The 24,241-nt window shown below is 38.7% G+C and overlaps 1 protein-coding gene across 1 annotated transcript in view; it reads left to right on the plus strand.

The window, feature by feature from the left end:
* The window catches only part of LOC124709134 (sodium channel protein para), an 878,324-nt gene that overhangs the window by 199,236 nt on the left and 654,847 nt on the right, over positions 1 to 24,241 (plus strand). The window contains exons 8-11 of the mRNA XM_047240797.1: positions 3,110 to 3,167; positions 3,733 to 3,877; positions 16,678 to 16,842; positions 23,041 to 23,313. Coding sequence (XP_047096753.1) covers positions 3,110 to 3,167; positions 3,733 to 3,877; positions 16,678 to 16,842; positions 23,041 to 23,313 — 641 coding nt within the window. The remainder of the gene's footprint in view (positions 1 to 3,109; positions 3,168 to 3,732; positions 3,878 to 16,677; positions 16,843 to 23,040; positions 23,314 to 24,241) is intronic.

Here is a 24,241-nt window from a genome sequence, read left to right on the forward strand (position 1 = left end):
AGCACTCATGAAAATAGAAGTTGTTAGGAATGTCACCTCTGAAGAGTGGAAGAAAGCTGTTAAACAAACCTAGAATACAGATGTTGTAGGAAAGTTCTTTCAGGATGTAAATACTTTAGGATTAAGGGAGACCATTCACCGAAAAGCAGAATCATTGTGTTGATAAGATGCACACAAAAACAAAGGAAAACATGCAAGCTTTCAGAGCTATGTGAATGACAAGTGTTGTGACTCGCCAATCTTTCAAAGTTCCGCCGCGCAGTTACGCGCATCCTCTACATGCAGTGCTGTCTGCCAGCCATGCAGCAGCAGCGCCACGTAAGCGGCCAGCCAGCCAGCGGCTGCTAGAGTCGGACTCAGTTATGATTTGACTGTTAAAGTGTACACACGTCTTACTCTGTTTACTTGATCTGTGGCTTTCATGTATTGCGTCATCCTTGAAATATATTTGTTCAACTTGAAGTTATAACAACAAGTTAGAGTGAAATATGCAAACACACACACACACTCTCAGATACGTACACATGCCTATGCCCATAAATTGGAGAGAGCATGTTGTTTAGGAAAATTCAGTGGAGGATATCATTATTTAATTAAATAGCAACAGTTAAATGTCAGAATAAAATTTAGTCATCAGTTGCACAGCCTGGAAACTTATTTCACTGTACTGGCTTCAGTATATTAATCTGTGATCTTCAGAATCTTAATATTGGCCTAGCAGATGTCAATGTCTTATTCATGTGTCTTCTTGACTCTGTACAGAAGTGTGATTAATTTGCTGTAAATTATCAATCTGTGTTTATTCTTATCACATGAAATATGTACATTTTTCAACATGTCATGGCATTACATTTCTGTGAAGAAGATGTTGACATCTGCTAAACTAAACAGATTAACAGAAACCAGGCAGATTAACCTGTTGAAACTGGTAAAGTGAAATAAATTTCCTAATAGTGCCACTGACAACTAAATTTCATTCTGCACCATATACCACAATTGCTGAGAAAATAACAGCTGTGGATAAAATCACAACAGTTACAGTGACACTTCAAACAGCCCTCACAGCGACAATAGTGATGTCAATAGAGTTTCTCACTACAGATGTAGTGTAACTGGATTCAGCTCCATGTCTGGAGTGTGCACTTTCAATGGTATATAGCTACAACAAAAATTATATTTTTGTTGTTAAAAAGTTCTGGTATGAAGCATGTTCAGAAACTAAGTGTACTGTGACCATTATATGCTGCAGGTTTTTGTTTTTTGATGGTAGGCAACTCTGAGAGATAGAGGGGAATCCCTTGATCAGAGTGAGCATCATGGGGACATATAGTACTTGAACTCACATTGTAGTATTCAGTTGCATGAAAGATGCCGCTAAGAAATCCTGCTGACTGTAAGCCACATGCTGTGATTCGCTTCCTACTCACAGAAGGAATAACGCATATTGCACCTTTTTGAGAATCAAATTGTTGTATGGCAAACGTGTTGTGAGCAGAACAAGTGTGTTTAAATAGTATAGGGCGTTTAGTGGAGGTATAACAAATGTTCATGATGAACAGAGGAAAAGAAGACCATCTATTTTGACTGATGAGTTTGTGCAAAAAATCAGGGAAAGTGTTTGTGAAGACTGCCGATCAACAGTGGATGAAATTTATGATCTTTCCACAACTCCCAGAACTCTCTTATACAAGACATGCTGCAACACCAGGAATTTTTCACTAGATAGGTCCCAAAACAGCTAACAGAGCAGCACCAAAAAAATCAATTTAGTAGCTCCCACATGTTTCTTGAGCTGCTTTAATTGGAAAGTGAGAATTTTCTAATCTTTATTGTGACTGGTGACAAAATGTTGGTGGCTCATTACACGCCTGAGACAATAAGACAGTCATCACAGTAGCATCACACCAATTCTTGATCTGCAAAATAATTCAAAACTACAATTTCAGGCAAAAAAAAATCATGGCCTCAGTGTTTCGGGATTGGAAAGACATAATTTTGATTGAATTTCTGCCTCAGGGACGATCCATTAATGCACAATGATATTGTGAGATCCCAAAAAACTTAAAAGGAGCATTCAAAACAAAAGGAGAGAAATGTTGATGAGAGGTGTGTGTGTGTTGCATGACAATGCCTATCCTTACACAGCCTTAGTCACCAAGGCATTCTTGGACTAATTTGGTTAGGATGTTTTGAACCACCCCAGTATTCCCCCGACTTGGTGTCTTCAGACTATAATCTTTTCACACTAGAGTGAAATTAAATTTTTAACTGAAGACCAGGTACAGAAAGAGGTTCTGGAGTGAAGTGGGAGAGTTCTTCAAGTAGGGCATAAAGAAGCTTCTACCATCTCTCACCACCTACAATGAATGGGTTAGCAATTGTGTGGAAAAATAGTCAACAAGTGCATCAACAGTACCCTGTAATTTTTTTCAAATACACTTTTTCTGTAAAAATATAAAAATCTAGTACTCTTACATTCCGATTATGCCTCGTAGAACGTAAATATGTTTGGTTATAGGAGATCACTGACTGCACTCATAGTACAACTCTTCCAGAAGACTGTGATGCCAGTTCCATATTTATACGGTAATAGTTTGCTCATTTGAGTGAGATGAATGAAATTTGAGAATGACAAATCTGCTCTGTGCCTCAATGTGCTCCTGCTGAAATATCAGTCTTAAAGTACTTTTGAACAGACTATAGTGGTTATAAAGGCCAGGGATGATATATTATTTACTAGTCACACTCATCTAACTAAACAGAAATTTCCAGATTGTGAGTGGAATCAGTATCAGTTTGGAAGAAACAATCCTCTGCTCTTGACAATTCCTGCACCATCGAATGTATATGGTTGCCTGAAATGTTCACAGACAGAATTTTGTTACTGTAACATACAGCAGCTCTAAACACCTCTAGTAATTTTATCTTTACTGTGACAGAAGAAAGAATGAAATATGTGAGCTTTTTTGTTTCAAGTGACTGAGCCATTTTAGGAAACTGATGTTGCGCCCTGTAACAAAGTGTGCAGAAGTTTCAGAAATCTATATTTTTCTTTTTTAAGATTTGTTGTTGTCAGTAAACACTTAACAATGCCATTTCTCATTTACAGCAAACTGGGTGAAGGAAGGGTATGAATTTCGTCTTTGTGGAAACTCATCAGGAGCAGGGTAAGAATTTTTAGTTCATTATTATTTTATAATTGTCAGTGCAATATGGTCTGCAATTGCAATGAATTTTTTAATGGTTTGTGATGCCTTCAGCTGCCATTCTTTTTATTTCATGTTTGATAGTACAATTTCAGCCTTAGGCCATTTTCAAGTATCTAAAGTGGAAGCATTATACATTGGAAACATTTTTTCAATCTTTCAAATATTTCTGGTTGTGTTGATCCTAGGCTCTGAGATTTGAGACTGCTGTGATAATAGCTGTGTCAAAGCTTGGTGCTGTTCAAGTAGTTTCACTAAGGTCAAAATTGTTGAGTCATACAAGAAATAAAGAGAATTGCAGCAGAAGGCATAACGAAATCATTAAAATAAATAAATAAAAAAGAAAAATATATTACTTTGTTGGGATGTATTTTACTTCATTTGATTCTGTATTGCAACTTTTAAGTTTTTGTCTCAGTTTATTCTTATAGTGCGTTTTTAAAAAAAAATTTTATTTTTAAAATTAAATTCAATTACTGCCTATGACTTCTTCAGTTTATCTTTGTCTTCCTCTTTCTTTGTACAGGCAGTGTGAAGAAGGATACACGTGCCTTCAAGGATATGGCCCAAATCCAAATTATGGTTACACTAGTTTTGATACTTTTGGTTGGGCATTGTTATCTGCCTTTAGGCTCATGACTCAAGACTTTTGGGAAAATCTCTATCAGTTGGTAAGCAGTTTACATAATACTGAAAACTTTGAATTTTTATGCGTGGTAAGACAAGTAACTGAGTTAGTCCTGAGATAATTTTCTGATTCCTCTATTGAAGTGTGACTCAATGAGTAAAGGTGACATTGATGCACAAAGTCAGTAGGACTTTTTTAAAAATGTTTCAGATATTCCTGGTTGTGTTGATCCTATGCTCTGACATTTGAGACTGCTGTGATCGTAACTGTGTTAAGGCTTGGTGCTATTCACATAGTTTCATTAAATGCTTCACACGTGGGATGCTAATGTAGTGTGGGTAGCCTTTTGGAGGTTGCTGAGACTTGCAAGATCCTTGCCTGAGTTGAAGAACATTGATATCATCGGACTGAGGGAACTCGTACAATTACATCAGTCAAGTGGCATCCCCACCTACTTCTGTGTCTGCACCATGCTATGTGAGGTTCAGGGAAAATATAATGACCAAATAGACTTAAAATCAGGGCAAACTTTTTATTATAGAAAAATTGATTCGTGGGGCAACTCAGGTGTAGACTTAATTCTTTATAAGCAAATTCAGGACAGTATCACAAATATTAAGTTAATCTTAGATGTAACAGTAAAGCTCGATTTAAAATAAACTGCAGGTATTGTGTGGAACTTATCTAAAGATTATGTGCATATGTAATCTCATTCTCATGAGGTATCACCAAACAAAGAAAAAGAATACCAAACAAAGAAAAATTATCACTAACCAGGTGAAAAATCATGAAAACCGAAAGACTGCTGAAAATGGAAATGAACACTGAACACGGAAAAGATTACTAAGTGAAACCTCTGTTTCATGTTTTTGTAAAGTGCAGATTTTAAAAACGCAGAATTGAGAAAAATGCAGAATCAAGGAAAATGTTAAAACCCCCAAAATCCAAGCAAAAACATATGTACTTGGCATACATAATTAAAAATCGTAATTCCCTCCAATACATTGCGTGAAATCTGTATAAGTGAAGGAAATTAAATTTACAATACAATGTTCAAAAAATCAGTTGTGGCAATGAATTTCACTAGTTCTTAAAAATTCATAGATGTATAACGGCAAGTGAGAACTCTTCAAAAAATTGAAATTGGTATCTGGGTACAAAATAATCGAGCTATTTTGTGACATGCTGTGACCACAAATTATACATGAAAACAGGCATTTTTGAGAGATATTTCCGTTTTGCTCGCCCAGGAAAAAGCAAAAATTGATGAACATGGTGAATTAAACCAAAAATTTTGAAATACGGCGAAAGAAGTCAGAATCTAATGTGGGAATGTGTGTTTTCCTTCTGCAACCAGTGGCATTGCAGCATACTCTGCGTACTTTATCACAGTGACTTGTAGTGTATTGCTTGTAAACGTTTCCTTGTTTATGGTGCTGAGTGGTCAAAGTGGAGCATTTTACAGTATTGCTAATGCGCACCATTTGCACTTCGAACTTGTCGATTGCTCTAGTGTAAACACAGCGGGTTTTGTGAAAGCATGTATATAAACACAAGTTTTCCTTCACATGTGATACTTATTTTACTGATTTCAGTGTTTCTCTGTCACTGTAATCCATTAAATTTATAACAATCTGTCTGCCATCACAATGCATTAAACACAGTTGAGGACTGCAGCAAAGGTGGACAAGTCATTGTACAACTGTTTACTGAACACGTCCTGTTAATTGTGATGCTGCATATAGTAAATGGAGTGACTTATATTGGGTGTAGGCGGTAGAGGCACAATATGTTCCGGACTCTGTCGACAGGCTCCAGGCATAAGTAAAATTAATGTGTGGTAGTGAAGGGCGTACGAGGTATAATCATATAAATTAAACCTAAATAGAAGCCATGGTTACTCCATTTGTGATAGAAGGCCTGGTAACTCCATTTGCAGTACACTGATGACATCAGCCATGCTTTGGAACAAGCTGCCAAGTAATCTTTCCGTTATCACTCTAAGTGCTAGAAGCCACTGCATTAGCATGGTGTCACCGTGCTATACAGCTACTGTCTGCAGGTGGAAAACAAACATCCAAGATGTTACAAATGTCCAATGTGCTGTAATCTGCCAGTTGTCATTGTATTTCGTGGTTCTCGGTGTATTTAATGATGTAAGCTATAAATTTTTGCTATTTTCGAGGTGAACATAAAATGAAAGAACCCAGAAAACTGTTTGTTTTAAGATATAATTTTTGATGCAGTTCGTTGGGAAATCATTCAGTTAGCTCATATATCATTAGCAAAAGTGATAGTCTTTTCAGTTATGTACCCTAGAGTAATGCTAGTAGCAAAATCTACTTTTTTCCTAGTATGTCTATTATTTGATGTAAAATTTTGGAATTTATTTCTTGTTTGTTTATGGATTTGCAATTTGGTTGTGTCCATTGATGTTATTCGTGTTGATAAAATGGCTGCCTGTGAGGAGAAGAATGAAATTCTCACACCAACTTTGATTTGCAGCTTCTGTGCCTATATGTATTTTATAATCCAGTACTCCAGGAATTCTGAATGTTTCATAGGCTAAGGTCACTAAATTTATTACGCAGTGAGCTGAACATGATGTGGTGGCTACGCTGACTGTTGGATGAAGTAACAAGTCACCAACCAACAAGAGCTCACTAGCTCGAAATGGCTGATGTTTCCTTGATTCTGATTGAGCATATTCTTTGAGATTTGGTGTTTGAATTTAAAAGATTGATGATTGATATTATTGCTGAATACAGTACATTAGAAATATCTGGAGAAAGATGAGACTGAGTTATAAGTGGCACTAGAAAAGGTAGCAGCTGGGCCTCTTTGTCATCTGTTAGCTTGGTCCAGAACACTTCGCATTGACTGTAGTGTTTTTCTATAGCTGCTGTGACCTACTAGTAGTTGTATCATAATTGTGTGTGGTGAAGCTAAACATTGGAAGTTGTGTTGGCAGTGCCAGTTGTGGATTATGTCACTGTTTCCTCTTTCACGTCTCCCCTCTCCACAGTTGCCTGCGCCCCTTATAACTTGTTCAGTCACATCATATATCAATAGAAAGGAAACAGGATGAAGACAAGCAAGACATTGAGTAAGAACTTAGAATCAAGGGAAGAAACATAAAATTGGGAAATTTTTAGCATTGATCTTATGGGGTTTTCACAGGGATTATGAATTTATGATGTAGAATCACGAAAAATGTGAAATTGAAAAATGTAAAATCAAACTTCCAGTGTACTCATCATATAGTGGAGATGCTGAGTCACAGATAGGCACAACAAAAAGGCTGTCAAACAAGTAAGCTTTTGGCCAAAAAGTCCTTCATCAGAATAAGAAAACATATACTCAAGCAAATGCAACTCACATACACAACTACAGTCTCTGATTGCATTGACAGCCATTGAAGGTTGATGATCACATGCATGACGCTCTTGTTTTTGAAAAACCCATGATGAAGTGTGCTGCTTTTCTTTGGATCTTCTCTATATCCGCTATAAACTTAACTGGTAAGGGTCCCAGACTGATGGTCAGTACTCAAAAGCATACAAGTGTTTTAAAGGATATCTCTTTCATGGGCAAATATCACTTTCTTTATACTATTACAAAGAATCTCATTGCCCCTGGTTATATGTTTCTAGATATTTTATAGTTGTTATGTTTTCTGTGATTGGTGGTCTGCAATGTAATTGAACAATAGTGGGTCCTGTCTCCTGTTTGTGCACATTATGTTACATTTATTTATGTTTTGTGCACTAAGTGTGGTTTCACTGCCATTTTCCTGCTTTTCTCTACAGTCTCACGGTTTTATGACATTTCTACGTACGCAGCAGCATCATCCAGAAAAGGCTTTCTGTTAACTGTGGTGTGTTGAGGGCTGGGGAGGGAGGCTGTGAGATGCAGATGCACAATGCAATCCATGTAAGTTATGGACAAGAGGGTGACCAAGCACATGCCTTAGATGTGAGTTGCCTTTCTGAAGCTCTGATATTGTGGAGAAGAATCAAAATTGCAAGCTTTATAAAGCAGGCACCAAGACTAAAACTGATCATGCTCTTCAGAAAGATATTATAAACTGAGGAACTAAAATTCACAGGAAGGTTTGTCCTATTCGAAGATCTGCTTTGTTAGATAATTGAATATTGTCGCTAGGTGTGGCGTATCGCACGAGAGTGGAAAAAATACCCAAGTATCCTGTTGCAGATAATCGTGTACTGAATATGCCAGCAGGTTGAAAGTTAACCGACAGTTAACCGAGTTTGAATGTGAAATGATAATTGGTGCATGGATTATAGCGTATTAGAGATTAGACAAGAATTCGGCTTCTAAAGTATTGCAGATAACAATGTTTCCATATGCTTAAACCACTACAGCATGACCACAAGTGTTTGACAAATGGACATCATATCACCTCTGCAGAGCCTTATTGTGTGAACAATAGTCTAATATGGGTCAGAATTGCCGCCAGTTTGAATATGGGGTTTCATGAACCCTTTTCTACCAGGACTGCATGGAGACAAATGCATCATACAGGCTTCAGCAGCTGATTATAGACATATGTCCCTCTTTGTTCTCATGAGTTTTGGTCACTCATATATGAAGACTTTTGAACAAAATATGGATGAAACTGAATGAAAGACTTGGCAAAATTTGAATTAATATACTCAAAATTAATCGCAGTTAGATAGTACTGCATACTGTAAATAGAAGGGCAGAAGAGTAGCCAGTCCCAAACACAGTTGAGAAAATCCTTGGTTCGCCTGGCCCAGTTGATATTATCCCATGAGGGCCCTTTCCTTTAGCGACAGCAAAGGCAGAGATGGGGACCATCCAGAGGCATAATGGACGGAGGAGGAATATCCTTTTCATGGTTCTCAGCAGTTGTGGAGGGGATAAGATCACACCAGATGGCCTGGCTGTGATGGCACAACACAGTGATATTTCAAGTCTGCGGAAGTCCGTTGCAGTGGTAACTCAAGTCCAACGGTGATGGGATAAGGATGGTGGAGGCAGATTTTTGAGTGAGACTGGAAGCCTGTAGTTTGACCTGTACATTCTACATCTACATCCATACTCAATAAGCCACCTGATAGTGTGTGGCAGAGGGTGTGGCAGCAGATGTGTGATTGTCATCTTTCTGAGACCCTGTGACTGCTCAGGAATTCAGTCCTGTATCCATGTTTGGGCAGAGCTTTCTAGTATTTCCATTGTCCACCCTGAATGGGGAAGGCTGTAGAAAATGTGAGTGAACATCAATAGTCACACCCTCAGCCAGTTGGCTGGGCACACACAGTGGGGCATTCCCCACCTGATCAACAAATGAAGATTATCAAAATTCTAACAATAGGAACCTGAAATTTTTAACCCTGCCTTGGTTTGAAAGAAAATAACAGGCCTCGGAGAAGAACAATGCTTGTCAACAAGGAGCTTGGTTGAATGAACATGGATATTGCTGCCTTAAGTGAAACCAGATTGTCCAGCATAGGTAAAATTACAGAGTTCCTTTCAGTTACATGATCTTGTGGGAGGGAAAAAGGAAAGAGAACCCCATGGTACTGGATTCACTGTGAAGACCCCATTGGTGAATGATCATCAACTAACTTCAGCTGCTGTCAGCCAACGAATTATGTCTCTCCAAATTCACCTGTGTGGAAGTAAATTTATGACTTTCATCTCTGCATATACTCCCATCTTGGATGCTGATGTGGATACTAAAGATCAGTTCTGTAACTTGCTGAGCACAGCCATCATCAAAGTACCACCTCAAGACAAACTGTTATTTGCCAACAATATCGACATCAGTGCTGATAAAGATCATCAGCTATGGACCAATGTGACGAGGACACAAGGTCTTGGCAACTGCCTCACTAATAGTCTGCTGCTCCTTGGTTTATCTGATCAACAGGAATTCTTTATTACCAACATCCAGTTCCACTTGTCTCCTCACTTGATACACTGGCACATTATTGACTATATTAGCACCAGGAAACGTGATAAAAAAGATGTACTTGTCACCAGGATCACAAGATATGTTGATAACTCTGGACAGATCATAAGCTCCATTTCTGCTGTTTGAGGATGTGAATCACCAAAAAGATCCACCTACAACCTAGCCCAATGGAAATTCAACACATCTAAACTTTAAATTAAACACATTGCTACAGATTACAGAAATACAATCTCGAATAAGCTGGCTCGTCATCCAGTCAGCACTGATAGTACAAATCTGGAATGGACCACACTTCAGAAGGTCATTACTGAGTCAGCTAAAGAAACATTGGCTTTGTGAAGAAGAAAAGGCAATACTGGTTTCATAAAAATGATAAAGAAATTACATATCTGATCAATGCCAAATGGGAAGCCCATCTACTCTTTCTTCAAGATGCTTTTCCTTTTTGAAGAAAGCACATTTCATTGAACTTATGGGCAAATATCAGGCACAATTAGGGAAATCCAGAATAACTGGTGGCAACAAAAAGCTGAATAACTACAAAGATTTTCTGATGTTTGTGACCTGCAAAACTTCCATGCAGGCATAAAGGAGGTAGACGACGCAATTCGATCCTCTCCAGGGACACTTGAAGACTGCTAATGATTCCATCACTTTAACTGAGAATGTAGAAATCTCAGAGTATTGGAAAGAACATTTCTCTGTGCTTCCAAATTGTGCCTCCAGTGTTGCTCAGGACTTTGTAATGTCCCTGAGCAACCTCAACAATTATGGGTGGCATTTACACCCACATACAGGTACTTTATCTAAGCACTCAATCAACTAAGACCAAGAAACCCTCCTGGCCTTGATAACATTCCTTCAGAATTGATGCAAAATGTTGGTATTCCCATGAAGACTAGACTTTTTACACTGATCCTTTTAATTTGGGAAACTCCAGAAGTACCTGATGACTTGAAGAGTGCTACCTTCATCATTAGCTTTAAGAAAGGTGACAATAGTGTATGTGGTATATTGCTATTGCCAGTTGCAGGTAAAATTCTTGCAAGAATTCTATTACATCAGCTCCAGATTATTTCAGAAAGGATTTTGCCAGAATATCAGTGCAATTTCTGAACCTCCAGAGGCATAACAGATATGATCTTTTGTGTTGGACAACTCCAGGAAAAATGCGGAGAGCAATAGAAGTCTCTATGTTTAGTTTTCTATGACCTGGAAAAAGCCTTTGATTCAGTACCTAGATCTACCATGTGGAAGGTACTAAGTCCTGAAAACTATGTGGAACTGGTTCAAGCTCTGCTTGTTGGTATATCTGGTCAAATTCTTTGTGTTAACTTTGCAGCAGATTCATGTCTGAAGCAAGGCTAGGCACATGCTCCAACACTCTCTGCACTGTACATGGCTGCCTTATAGTATGGATCATCTGCAAACAGCCAAGGCATGGATATTAAATTTTGTTTTGGTGGAGGTCTCTGTATTTAATCTGGCAAGATTTTGTTCACAGACTCGTACCTAGGTAACCCAGGTGACAAAACTCCAGTATGATGATGACATTTCGTCTCGTGCTCTGACACAGGCAGAGTTACAACAGTCAGCCAGCTACTTCAAAACTGCATGTAATCACTGTGATTTTACCATCAGTGTGGGGAAAATGAAGATACTTGCACAATCTGTGCCAGGATTACCTCTCCCTGAGTTCACTATCTCCATCCTGTACGCGGCACTAGCCAGGTACAGCACTTTTCATATCTTTGAAGCATCTTGTCTAAGTGATGTATCTGCGAACAAGATGTTGATAAAAGAATTGAGGCTGCACATTCATACACCAGTCTTCATGAATAAAGGCATAAAGCTGCACACCAAACTCATGGTGTATGGAACTGTTGTCATGTCTGTACTTGTGTATGGCTGTGAAACTAGGACACGCTATAGCCATAATATCAAGAAACCTGAGCACTTCCACCAACTAAAAGTGAGATACATCTTGAACATAGAGTGGGACGACCATGTGACTCACACTGCAGTTCTCGAGAAAGTGCATATAAACAGCATTAAGGCAACCATCAGTGATCATCAACTGAGGTGGTTGGCCATGTTCATTGCATGCATGATACAGTGCTGCTCCACTAAATCCTTTATAGTGACACTGCTTTGACAGTAGAACTCATGTAACTCCTGTCAAGTGATTTAAGGACCAGCTATAACACATCATGAAGGCGGCTAGCATAAACATACAGGCATGCGAAGAATGTGTTGTGGGCCACTTAATGCGGAGGAACACTACATTAACTGCTGTCAACTTGTTTGAAGGAGAATGCTGCCGACACAAAAAGGCCAAGTGAGAAGCAAGAAAGCACCTTCAGCTACAACCCTGCCCTCCTCCAGCCATTCAGTGTGAGTTGTGTGGATGCATGTTTTATGCCAGGATTGGTCTGTCAGCCACCGGAAAAACGTCCATAAGTTGAGTTGAAAAGCTCATTCCATGCAGGAAGAAGCCTTGCATACTTGGAATCAAGTTGCAGTTGCAACGACGATGGAGCAAGTTGTGTAAGACGAAGTCAGACATCCACTCTTTTGCAGATGAATAATGGGTTGCACATTGCACGCTTGAAGATGGTAAAATCACTTCAACTTTTTGAGTCCTTACTCTGTGCTCTTATTCTACCTGTAGTGCTCTCTGTTGAGTCTTTCTCTTTGCTCTTGTTGTAACAGGAGTACTCTCTCTCCCTCCCCCCCCCCCCTCCCGCCTCCTCTACTTTTTCTCCTGAAAACACACACACACACACACACACACACACACACACACACACACACACACAAAGTGGCTGTGTGTGTGTGTGTGTGTGTGTGTGTGTGTGTGTGTGTGTGTGTGTGTGCAAGAAAGGGAGGTCAGTGACAAAACTTACGTGTACTGTAAGGCAGGAAAAAAACATCATAATTGTGGACTTTCCAGCTCTATAATTGTGGACTTTCCAGCTCTTGAGATGGCATGTGAAAGTGTATGCTGCAGTTAAGTATTGATCGTTTTGAAAACAAAACTATCTGAAAATGTGCCGTTAACAGGATCAAAGAAATGCACCACAGAAATAAAAGCTATGTTAAAGTAGGTTATGAGAATGTACACTGAATAAAGTAGAAGGGGTTCATAACAAGGCAGTACAGTTTCAACCTAAATGTGGTTGATATAATGCATAACATGGCAGAAAGAATTGGAGAGTATACTGATAATGTATTGATCTAATGATATGTGGTAATGTGAAAGATGTAGTTTAACAGCAGCTAGATGCACTAATAGTGGGGATTTGTGTACATCGTATGAAATTTAATGTGAGAGTGAGTGAGTTCACCATTGTGTCGTGGAAGATGTAGAGGGCTACCCCAAGACTTGTGCTGGTAGGAGAATGGCTGAAAGAAATTTATAGCTTCCAATATCTTCTAAGCATAGAGGAAACAAGTGGAAGAAATGATGAGGAAGTCAGTGAGAGTTGGAGGCAACCTTTAGTGTTTCAGAAAAGTGTCAGGAGCTTGGTGTGGAATAAAGGTACTGCTCAGAAAGCCAAGGGAGTAATATATCGATCCTGGTATGTGTGGTATGTGCTTATCCCTTTGAAATATGAAAAGTAAAGACAAGGGATTTCAAACAATGGAAAATTCAGGATGGAATAATGACAAGGATACATTGCTACTCATTTGCTATGGGAAATGTTAGGTTGCAGACAGTAAATGGACCTGATGGGAGAAGCAATTTGCTTTGAGGGTGGGGGGTGGGGGGTGGGGGGAAGGAGGGAGCTTGGCAGCGAGGCTGAGGTGAGTGGCGGTAAAGTATTGCTTGTGGGAGCACACAGGGACCTGGTGGGGAGAGGGTGGGGCAGCCAGGCCCGATCTGGTGGTAAGATGGATGGTGGGGGGAAGGGGGGAGGGGGGGAAGGAGCGGAAAAGGAGAGAAGGGAAAAGACTGTGGGTGCATTGATGGAATAGCAGGCTGTGTAGTGCTGGAGTTTGGGAACAAGAAGGGGGGTAGGTGGGTGAAGGACAGTGACTAACAAAGGTTGTGGTCAAAGGGGTCACGGGATGTAGGTTATATTGCAGGGAGAGATTCCATTGCACAACTCAGGAAAGCCTTTGCTGGTAGGAAGAATCCAGATTGAAGTGAAGAATGTTGTGTTGGACAACATGCTCAGCAACTGGTTGGTCCAGTTGTTTCTTGGCCACAGTTTGTCGGTAGCCATTCATGCGCAAAGACAGCTTGTTGGTTGTCATGCCCATGAAGCATTGTGGTTGCAGTGTAGCTTGTGGATCGCATGACTGGTTTCACAGGTAGCCCTGCCTTTGATGGGATAGGTGACACTTGTGGCTGGGCTTGACTGGGTAGTGGTGGGAGGATGTGGAGACAGGTCTTGCATCTAGGTCTATTGCTGAGATACGAGCAAGGGGGTGGGAGCAGAGGTGGAGTAGTGATATAAGAGGATATTGTGTAGAGATTTCAGCAAGTTATAGGCAACTGAACTGAAATTTCACTAAATCAAATTGAGAATAACATAGATTAACAGAATAATAAGTGAAGAGATCAGTAGCATATAGAATAGGCAATGATTAATTATTAAAATGTAATGAGAAGGATGTGTTTGAGTACCATTAAAGATACATGAATTGAGGCTTCAAGGCGAAGGACTGAAAGGAAGACCCAGGAATAGTTGGCTGAAAGGACTGTAGGAGGGTATTGTGAGAAAATGAAAGCACTGGAACAGAGCTTGAGTTTTTCCATTCCTCCCTCATAAATTTTGAATTCCACAGAGAAATAACAAACTCATTTGCAATCTGAAAATATACTTCAGTAAAATGGCTTGTCCTTCTCTGCTGCTGATGGTTCTGTTGAGTTTCTACTTAACAAATTCGAATAAAATTTTGCTTAAACAGGAAGTATTTTGTTTGTAATCATAGTGTATCATCAGAATGAGTTCATACAATATTTCCTCTGTACTTTGATGCAGAATTGTTTCCTTATGTCTGATGTGGATGACATATTTCTGCAACACAAATGAAATGATTGCTACGTATGTCTGGTTTTGTTAGAAAGAAGTGCACAAGGAACTTTACCTCTGAGATCTTCATTTACACTAAATTGTGTAAAACATATTTTTAATTTTAGTGCTGTATTCTACTTAATTTTGTTTTAGCTTTTTTTATTTATATATTTTGTTACATCTGAAAATGTAGGGGAAAATTATGTATTACATCTTTATGGAACATACTTTATGATTGTCAGTAAAATTTTTAATGATTTGTTGAAGTTGGTTTGTGGCTTACGTAATACATGATGGCTCAGAATAACAGTGTGATTTGTAGTTGATGTTGGCAGACCTGTAACAGTAGTGGGAGTGGGAAAATGAAATCAAGCTTTGCAGCAGTAATGAACATTTATTTACCATGGTGCATTCAACGTACATGTGTTTTATCAGCATGCTGACAGTTCGACTGCACATGAGAGTTTTAGTGCCGTTATCGTATCCCCCTGTGTGTTCAATTTCCACCATTACAGGCGATTGCAGTTCAGTTCAGATTTTTGAAGAGAGTGGTCTAGCTCTGAATTAAAAGCCTAGTGGGGTTGTACGGTCTGTTCATAACCCTGAAATCATTGATGCTGTGTGAACTGTCTTCAAAAGGGGTCCTTGTTGTTCAGTACAAAAATTACCACATCATTATAGCTTGCACATGGAAGTATTCAATAAATACTCCATTACCTTCACTTTCATGTAAAAAAATTGTGCAGATTGTGTAACAACCGACTCCTAATCCTAAATCCTAGTGACACTTACCTAGGAAATTAGTGAGAAATTGTGGGCTAAAGTAGGTGAGACACAAACTTCATTCAAAATCTTTGATTGTATGGTGAAGCCCATATCCTGCTGAGCTTCACCAACATCCTTTACACAGTACCAAAATTTCTATATGGAGTGTATTGTAGTGTTGTGCTGTGGGGTGATAGGCCTTTACTTTCTTGGTGGAACATTATATCAACATTTTAGAAATGTTTTTGGTTCCAGGACTTCATATATTACCAGATATTGACTTTCAGTGCTCCTAATTTCAATAGGATGAGCCCAACTTGCACATTGACCCACCATATGGTGGACTGCGGAGTTTGTATGTAGATGTATGTAGAAGTCTATGACAGCAGTAAAAGGTTTGTCATAGGGGATTGTGTAATTTCAAAAGAATGCTAATATTATGTGGCCACGTCTATCTCCAGCCCTTTCAGTCTGTGACCCTTTTTAGGATGGCAACTGAAGAGTATCATGTACCACATTAGACCAAGAACTCTAGGTCAGCACAGGACCCAGATTGAAGAGGAAATCACCAACATCTCGTGTCATGACATAGTGCCACAGTAAGAAGAACCTGTAGCAGTGATTTACTGAATGCATCCAGTGAAGTGGGCATCATTTGAATGATGTAATTAAGAAAAAGAACCCTAATGCACTTTCTGGTCCCATAAAACATATTTTGAACCCAAATAAAATATGAATGCGTGATGAGGTGGTTAATGCAACTGTGTAATAAGCAGGAGATTCCAGGTTCGAATCCCAGTCCAGCACACATTTTCGCTTACCACTGCTGATCCCGTATAAAGTTCCAGTGCAGCTGATATCACTTGTCCCTGCCCTTTACTTTCTCCCACTTCATCTTAAATTTACATAACAGCCAAATAAATGATCTTTCAGTTTTCTACTTATTTAAAATTTTCCATTTCTCTGTGCCACCTAGCACAAAGAAAATGTTCCTGCACCTGGAATTACAAGTTTGTTACTATTATTCTATTACATACACACATGACATTGAATAGCAAAAATTGTATAACTTGTGGTCTCTGTCTTTTACAGATTCTCCGATCGGCCGGTCCATGGCATATGTTGTTTTTTATTGTTATTATTTTTTTGGGTTCGTTTTATCTTGTCAACTTAATTTTGGCCATTGTTGCTATGTCATATGATGAGTTACAAAAGAAGGCAGAAGAGGAAGAAGCAGCAGAGGAAGAAGCTATCAGGGTGAGATTTAGCATCCTATATCAATTTTTATGATGTTCTTATTCTGATAGATTTGTGGAATTTAGTAACAGTGCTTAGTTGCCTGTATGAATGGGAGTGTTTTAAATTAAAAGACGCATTTTTCCTTTATTTTATAGAATATCTTGTGAAAGATGTATGTTTCTAACTCTGTGTTATTGAGCAGGTGAACATCATTTATATATTTTTACAAATAAATGAATTTTCTAAACTGATCTCTCATGAAAGAAAATTGAAAATTTGACTTTGCGTTACACTAATGAGTCTACTCCAGCTTTATAACAAACAAGTAAACAAAAAATATGGAATAAGAAGATTAATAAGTGAAAAGGAGTTCCAATATGGATATATGACTGCTTCATGTGGAGGCAATGGACTTCTGAAATTGTAACGTTAAAACAAAGCCCTTAAATGCATATACACTGCAGTAAACCACGTTTGCTAGCTATTGACTGATCGGTAATCCATAATGGATTGCTCTTCTGACTCACCATTTTTCCTGCAGAGTAGTTGGGTCCAATCTTTGGCACTCTGCCTCCACTTGACACTATCCTGTGTTTGGTCAATAATGAGGCACACTATCTTGAGGTTTACATGGAGGATACAAGCCAACATTGCCTCATTCTCCCAATAGGTCATTTAGCATTGACTTTCTAGAAAAACTTATATTTTACTATTGTACCATGATCTGCTCAAAGTACATGTCCATACCACTGTTGATAACATTTTCTCATCTTCTCAACAGTAGATATCGTTCCATACTGCCTGTGTATTTTCTCATTCGCCATATGATCATGAAATATTGGGCCAGCTGTCCACTGAAGCATTTTGATATTCATTGCAGCAAATAATAGTTCTGCTTCTTTTGTTGTGGGCCATCTCCCTGCTCTGTTCAAGGCAACTGGGTAAATTTCGGAGTGGTGTATTTTCGACTTGAGTTGGTCCAAGATCTTCTTATCACAGAACACATCAGTCTTAGTTCACCATTTAAGCCCTGCATTGCTAAAGCAGTTTGTGATTTCAGGAACAACCGACCCATCAGCAACAGTTTTTGAGCTAAGGTACTTGAAGGAGTTTGTCTTTGGCACATCTATACTGTTAATCTTAATTGTGTCTGCATTATTGCACCAGTTGTGATTCTCTCATGCTTGGGCTTGTTGTTGGAGGTGATTCTTGTCTTCAGTAGCCAGTAGAAGATCATCATTGCATGGCAGGGTGCCAGTTGCTAATTTCTGTAGATCTCTGATGACTGTGACCATTACGAAGATTGTTTTGAAAAGTTCTCGGAATCGCCACGGGAGGTCAGTGCTAGCGCAACGAGTTGTTTACATGATATTCATTGGACTGTTGCCTATAAACACTTGCTACATCAGTGATCTTGGAAGAAAGCTGTGGTGGTGATGTGGTTCTGTTGTTGTTCCTGCATAGTGATTTGCGAAGATGGAAAAATTCGAGATTCGAGCACTGATTAAGTTCTTCATAAACAAAGGTATGAAAGCAAAGGACATTCATGCTGATTTCCAGAATACATTGGGGGGACTCTGCTCCTTCATATTCAACTGTTGTCAGGTAGAAAAATGAATTTAAATTTGGTCGGGAGAGCTGAGATGAATATCCACGCAGTAGTCGTCCAAGATGTGTCACTACTCCAGAAATCATTGCAAAAATGTACAAAATGGTCATGGAGTATCGCCGATTGAAAGTGCGTGAAATTGCTCATGCTTGCCAGATGTCACATTTTAACTGAAGAATTAGAAATGAAAAAATTATCTGCAAGATGGGTGCCGCAACTCTTGACGTGTGCCCACGCATGTCTTCACCATGCCAAAATTACACGTTGCCACACCAGCCTTATTCACCTGATATGGCTCTGTCAGACTTCCATGTCTTCCCAAAACTGAAAATTTTTCTTTTTTGATGAAGATTCACTTCAAACAAAGAATTGATAGCCGGAGTTGTCAACTATTTTGCAGGCCTGGAGGAAACTCATTTTCGAGATGGGATCAAGGCACTGGAACATTGTTGGACCAAGTGCATTAATCTACAAGGAGGCTACATTGAAAAATAAAAAACATGTTTCAGTGATGTAAATACTTTTGTTCTATTCTGTTCCGAGAATTTTTCAATCCACCCTCGTATTATGATGAACAGAAGGGAAGGAAGAGAAGATCCCTCGTGGACACCTAAGAAATGGAGAATCATCTGATATTCCAGCAGCAGAAAGTACTTGCTTTTGGGATTGTGATAGATCAGCTGGACCCATTCAATTCGTTCTTAAGGTACTTCATACTCTCGGAGGGTAAACCATAGTACTCACTCGAAAACCATTTCCAGTGAAGATGCTTATACTTCTCACAGTGTTCCTCAATAAGCAAGTGAGTTCTATAGATAGAATCTGTGGTCCCACAGCCTTTCTCAAAGCCACACTGATTATGCATAATAGATTATGTCTCACTGTCTCTGATTGTGTACCATATTTACTGTAATTTGTTGAGGATGCTGAAGAAAGTAATTCTTGTTGTGAACTAAATAACGAGACATCATGTACAGTTTTATCTGATTTGTTGCAGTCTAGTAGAGGCAAAGGTATTAGGCTACAAAGATAATGCAATTTGTAAATCAATAATCTCAAATGGAAAGTTTCCCGTTGTTGTTACTGCTGGAAAGTTTCTTTGGAGTAATGTTGGACATTGTTGTGGACATGGCAAAATATTTTAATAAGGTGACTGCTCATCATTTTCACAGTCAGGCCTGAAAATGACATTCAGCATTACTCGCAAGAACAATTACTACCCTGCATATCCTCCCTACTCATATCAAGAGGGAAGACCATTTACTCAGTCTGTATAGTTTCTTTTAACTCTATATTCAGTACTGGAAATGAAATCACAATGTCAGAGTAAATGGCGTTTGACAGTTCTCTCTTCACAGGCAATCTTTAGATTATTGCCAAAAATTTGTCTGTGGTCATATCAGATATGAGCTCGAATTGAAGAACGCTTTTGCTGCATATGTGAAAAATAGAATGTAACAAGAAGTCTGTAATAACTTTATGACTCAGAGATGGAAGGGCCCAACAAAAGCTGTGCCAGTGACAGTATATGGGTTGGTAAATTGAACACAATCTGGTGGCTGTAAGGTTCTTTGTCACATCGTCTAATATTAATTTCTGTTTTCACAAAGGAGATACGTATTTGTGAATTAATTAATGATTTGCTTTGTATTTGATAAATGGCCATCTTGTGAAGGATGAAACCTTTAATACACATTGGGCTCTTTCCCCAAGCAGTCAAATCAGTGAACAGGAATCATCCTCCCCAAGTTGTGTAATATAATTGCTTAGGAACTGGTCATTGTGCAAATATGTATCTCAGTGTAGTCATTTTTGTTTGTCACTGTCAAAGGAGGCTGTCTTGCTGAATCATCTGTAACAGTCTTGTGGACTATAATTTGTGAACAGTAAATTTGCCATTCACTTTTGCTAATTATTGAACATTACAAATAAAATTCAGAGTCCATGTTAGTGTAATACTTTCCAGTTAGAAGTGTATTTTGATGCTTTGTTGCAGAATTTCCAAGCACTAGTAGTCGAAGCTTGTTAACACATCTTCCATGCTTCTGGAAGAGAATTGCTTGAGTTCTCATTTTGATGCCACATGTCAGTTTAGTAAAGTATACCACCCAAGACTGTAATTTTGCTTCTGACATCCTGTGTTTGTATGAACTGTCAGATTAACTGTTAAATGTTTTTAAACCGATGTATTACAGCAGTAAGAAAGGCCTCATGTACAGCCTGACGTTAGTGTGTACTCACTCTACAGTGTTGCTTTTGTGGTACTATATTACAGTGACTGTCAGAAATATTCAGAAGTTGCAAAACCAGTGAGACAGTTTATAATTTGAGCCATAGCAATATCACCTTTGTTTTGAAAAATAAACTCCCTTAAGATAGATACTGGTTATAAAATGCTGAGAGCGTAATAGAGTCTTTCGGCCATATGTTGTTACTGACATTTCAGATCAGATCTGTCAGTAAGTTTCCCTCTAATGAGACAGTAATCAAAGAGCAACAGATCTGATCCTGTATCCCAGCTGAACCAAAGACTGTGTTATGTTCATTCAATGATGTTCTTCATATAACCCTCAGTGGTTCAGAATTCTTAGCCCATTTTTCCAGTGGTGGATTTATGTGTTGTAAAATTACCTGGTATCTCATAGCGAATGGACATGGTTTAATTGTCACCTTCGCAAGCACCAATCTGTAGTGAGGAGGTTCTCCAGGATGCTGAACATGTGAGTTCCTGAATAATGCACACCTTTTTGTACAAGAGTAAGTGACTTTAAATCCTTCCTCTTGTACAGAAAGGTGTGCACTATTCAGGAACACACATTTTCAATAACTTGGCCAGCAGCCATAAAAAGCTCCTGATCTCACAACTTGAGATTAAGCAAATTTGATTTCCACATCATTGTGTTTGTCTCCTGTTAATTTTCTAGTGCATCTTTACTATGTGGGGACTGTATTTCCAACAAAACAAAAGTCCTTTTAAGTGTTTGCTATAGATATATCACTTATTTTATTTCTGGAACATCTTCAATAACATGTAATACAAGACTTGAAATGTGTGTGTGTGTGTGTGTGTGTGTGTGTGTGTGTGTGTGTGTGTGTGTATCTAATCAATTCAGAATTATTTATTATTAAGAAAGCCAAATCATGTACATTGCCTATCAAAAAGAGTGAAGCACCCTGAAGACATGGTCAGAACTCATTGTAACTTCATATGTGGACACATTGTTGCCAGGTACGTAGATGATTATAGAGTTACAGTTCTCTGTGACAGGTAGAATGGCCACCAGAGTACATTAGTGTTTTTCATCTTTAGCGCTGTTACCAGGTATATAAAGGATGCAAAGAGTATCAGATGTTGAGTGAGCTCTCTGAAGAGCACAGAGATGTCACACAGTTATATGAGAGTTCAAAAGGTGTCTCACTGTTGGTCTCCATATGACTGGCTTGTGAAATCAAGCAATATCCATATTTTTTGGGCATTGGGATGTGACAGTGGCAGTCATAATCAAAGTCCCACTTGATCACGTCTGCTTACTGCAAGGAAAGATCACCATATTGTGCCCCATGCCTGTTGTAAACCATTCCCTTCTGCACCTGCTATCTGAGAACAAGTAATTAACTTTCTGGAACATTCTGTGTCATCCCACACCATTGGTCTGAGACTAGCATCAGCTGTACTAGTGAGCTTCCATCCCATGTGCAAGTTTCTATTAACACCATAACACAAATGGCTGCATTTGGAGAGGTACCGTGTCTGGGAAGCATTTATGGCAGTGACCTGGGTCAGCGACCTGGGTAAATGTCCCATTCTTCCAAAGTTTTAGAGAGACACAACTGAGTTACTCCTGTTGTCATGGTGTGGGAAACCGTCGACCATAACTTCAAGTCACGGATGGTGGAGGGCACAACAGTACATCATGAACTTCTTGTGTCGTCATGTGTTACTTCACATTCAACAATATTGTGGTGCCATTTTTCAACAGAACAATGCTTGCCCACACATGGCATGTGCCTTTGTGAACTGTCTGCATGATGTTTAGGTGCTCCTGTCGCCTGCAACATCCCGAGATAAGTCCCTAATAGAACATATGCGGTACAAGATCGGTTGTAAACAATGTCCCAGTGACAGCATACAGGATATCAAAGACCATTTGCAACAAGTGAGGACCAGCTTGCCTCAGCTGTATGACTCCTTTCTCAGCTGAATCACTGCACATGTCCAGCCCAGAAGGAGTAAAATTTCATAGTGATAAGTGGATTCATACTGCCAAGCTTTTTGTAAATTTGTCTTGATTTTGTAATCACTTCAGTAACATCAAGAACTTTCTCAACTTGTGAAGTTTAATTTTGATTCTTCCTCCCATTCTGGGTGCTTCACTTGTCTTATCAGGCTGTGCATTACAGACCACTGATAATACTTCATGAAGAACGCAAATTAATTTAATATTGAATATAATTATTTATATTTTGTGTTGTTTAGATCAGAGAGACATTGGGTGTACCCATGTTGTGTACCTATAGAAATTTGCAGATAATGGCATAACTATGTTTATAGTGTAGTTTTCAGACAATAAACAAACAGAATATACAATTATCAATACTGTTTAAAGGAAGCAGAAGAGGCAGCCCAAGCAAGAGAAAATAGGCAGGCAGCACGGGAAGCAGCAAGAGTATCAGCAGCAGCAGCTCAAGCTGCAGCCAATGTCGTCAAGTCACCATCTGATTTTTCATGTCACAGCTATGAGCTCTTTGTAGGTCAAGAGAAAGGCAATGATGATAACAACAAGGAAAAAATGAGCATTCGTAGTGAAGGTGGAGATTCACTTAGTGAACATCGGGGTCGTACAATAGGGCCTAATGGCAAGGTGCGGAAGGTGAGCGCGGTGAGTATCAAACTAGACCTTTTTATTTTTACTTGTATACAGAAGTATGGTGTCTTAATGATTTCCAGGCAGACAGAAATCTGCATGGATACCTTCAAGCATCCCCTTTTCTCTTCTGAATAATTGTTCTGTACTTTATTGCGTATGTCTTTCCAAAGTGCATGAAACTATGAAATTGCCAATAATCATATATGTTTCTAGTTACTGTTTTGTGTTTCTGTGCATGAAACACTCGGCTTTCTCTTCCAAGACAATAGTTTTTCTGTCCACAATGGCCAAATTGACTGTAAGGTCTTGTTCCATCCCCAGACAGTCTATGTTTTGCCATGGCTCTTGAAAATAATAAAAATGCACAAGGAGTGTAAGGTCAAACTTTGTAATAAAATTTAATTTACCAGTAGTGCTCATACTTTGGATGAAATACTTATGAGGAGTGCTTTTACTGTCAGTATAGAATTCGGTCTTTGTAGTGATAGTGCATTTAATTTTGCCCGAGTGAATATAGTTTGATGTGTCATATTCAGGTCATATGTAGGCATAACAACAGTGGCTAAAAAATGATATTTGTTTAAAGTAGTGATAGGGTTCATCAGAGAGGCATTCATTGTGACGAAGTTGTTAAATAGCAAAATACAGAACCTTGAGCTAATAATTTATCAGTTTCATAAGTGAACAGTTGGTAAAGAATTGTATTTATTTGGTAACTAACAGAACACACTTATTCACTTGCAACAATTACCAAATATTCATTCAAAACTTCGAACTTTCCTAAATAGTTTTTGAAATATGAAAATGATTCTGCAATGTGATCAATTCTTTGATCTCCTTTGTTTGATTTAATTGTCTCTCAGTGCCACAATGGATGGTTTTATGAAACGACTGCATTATTTTACCTTATTGGGACTTTTTAAATTTAATTTTTACTTGT

The sequence above is a fragment of the Schistocerca piceifrons genome, chromosome 7 (assembly GCF_021461385.2).
Source record: "Schistocerca piceifrons isolate TAMUIC-IGC-003096 chromosome 7, iqSchPice1.1, whole genome shotgun sequence".
NCBI classification, from domain to species: domain Eukaryota; kingdom Metazoa; phylum Arthropoda; class Insecta; order Orthoptera; family Acrididae; genus Schistocerca; species Schistocerca piceifrons.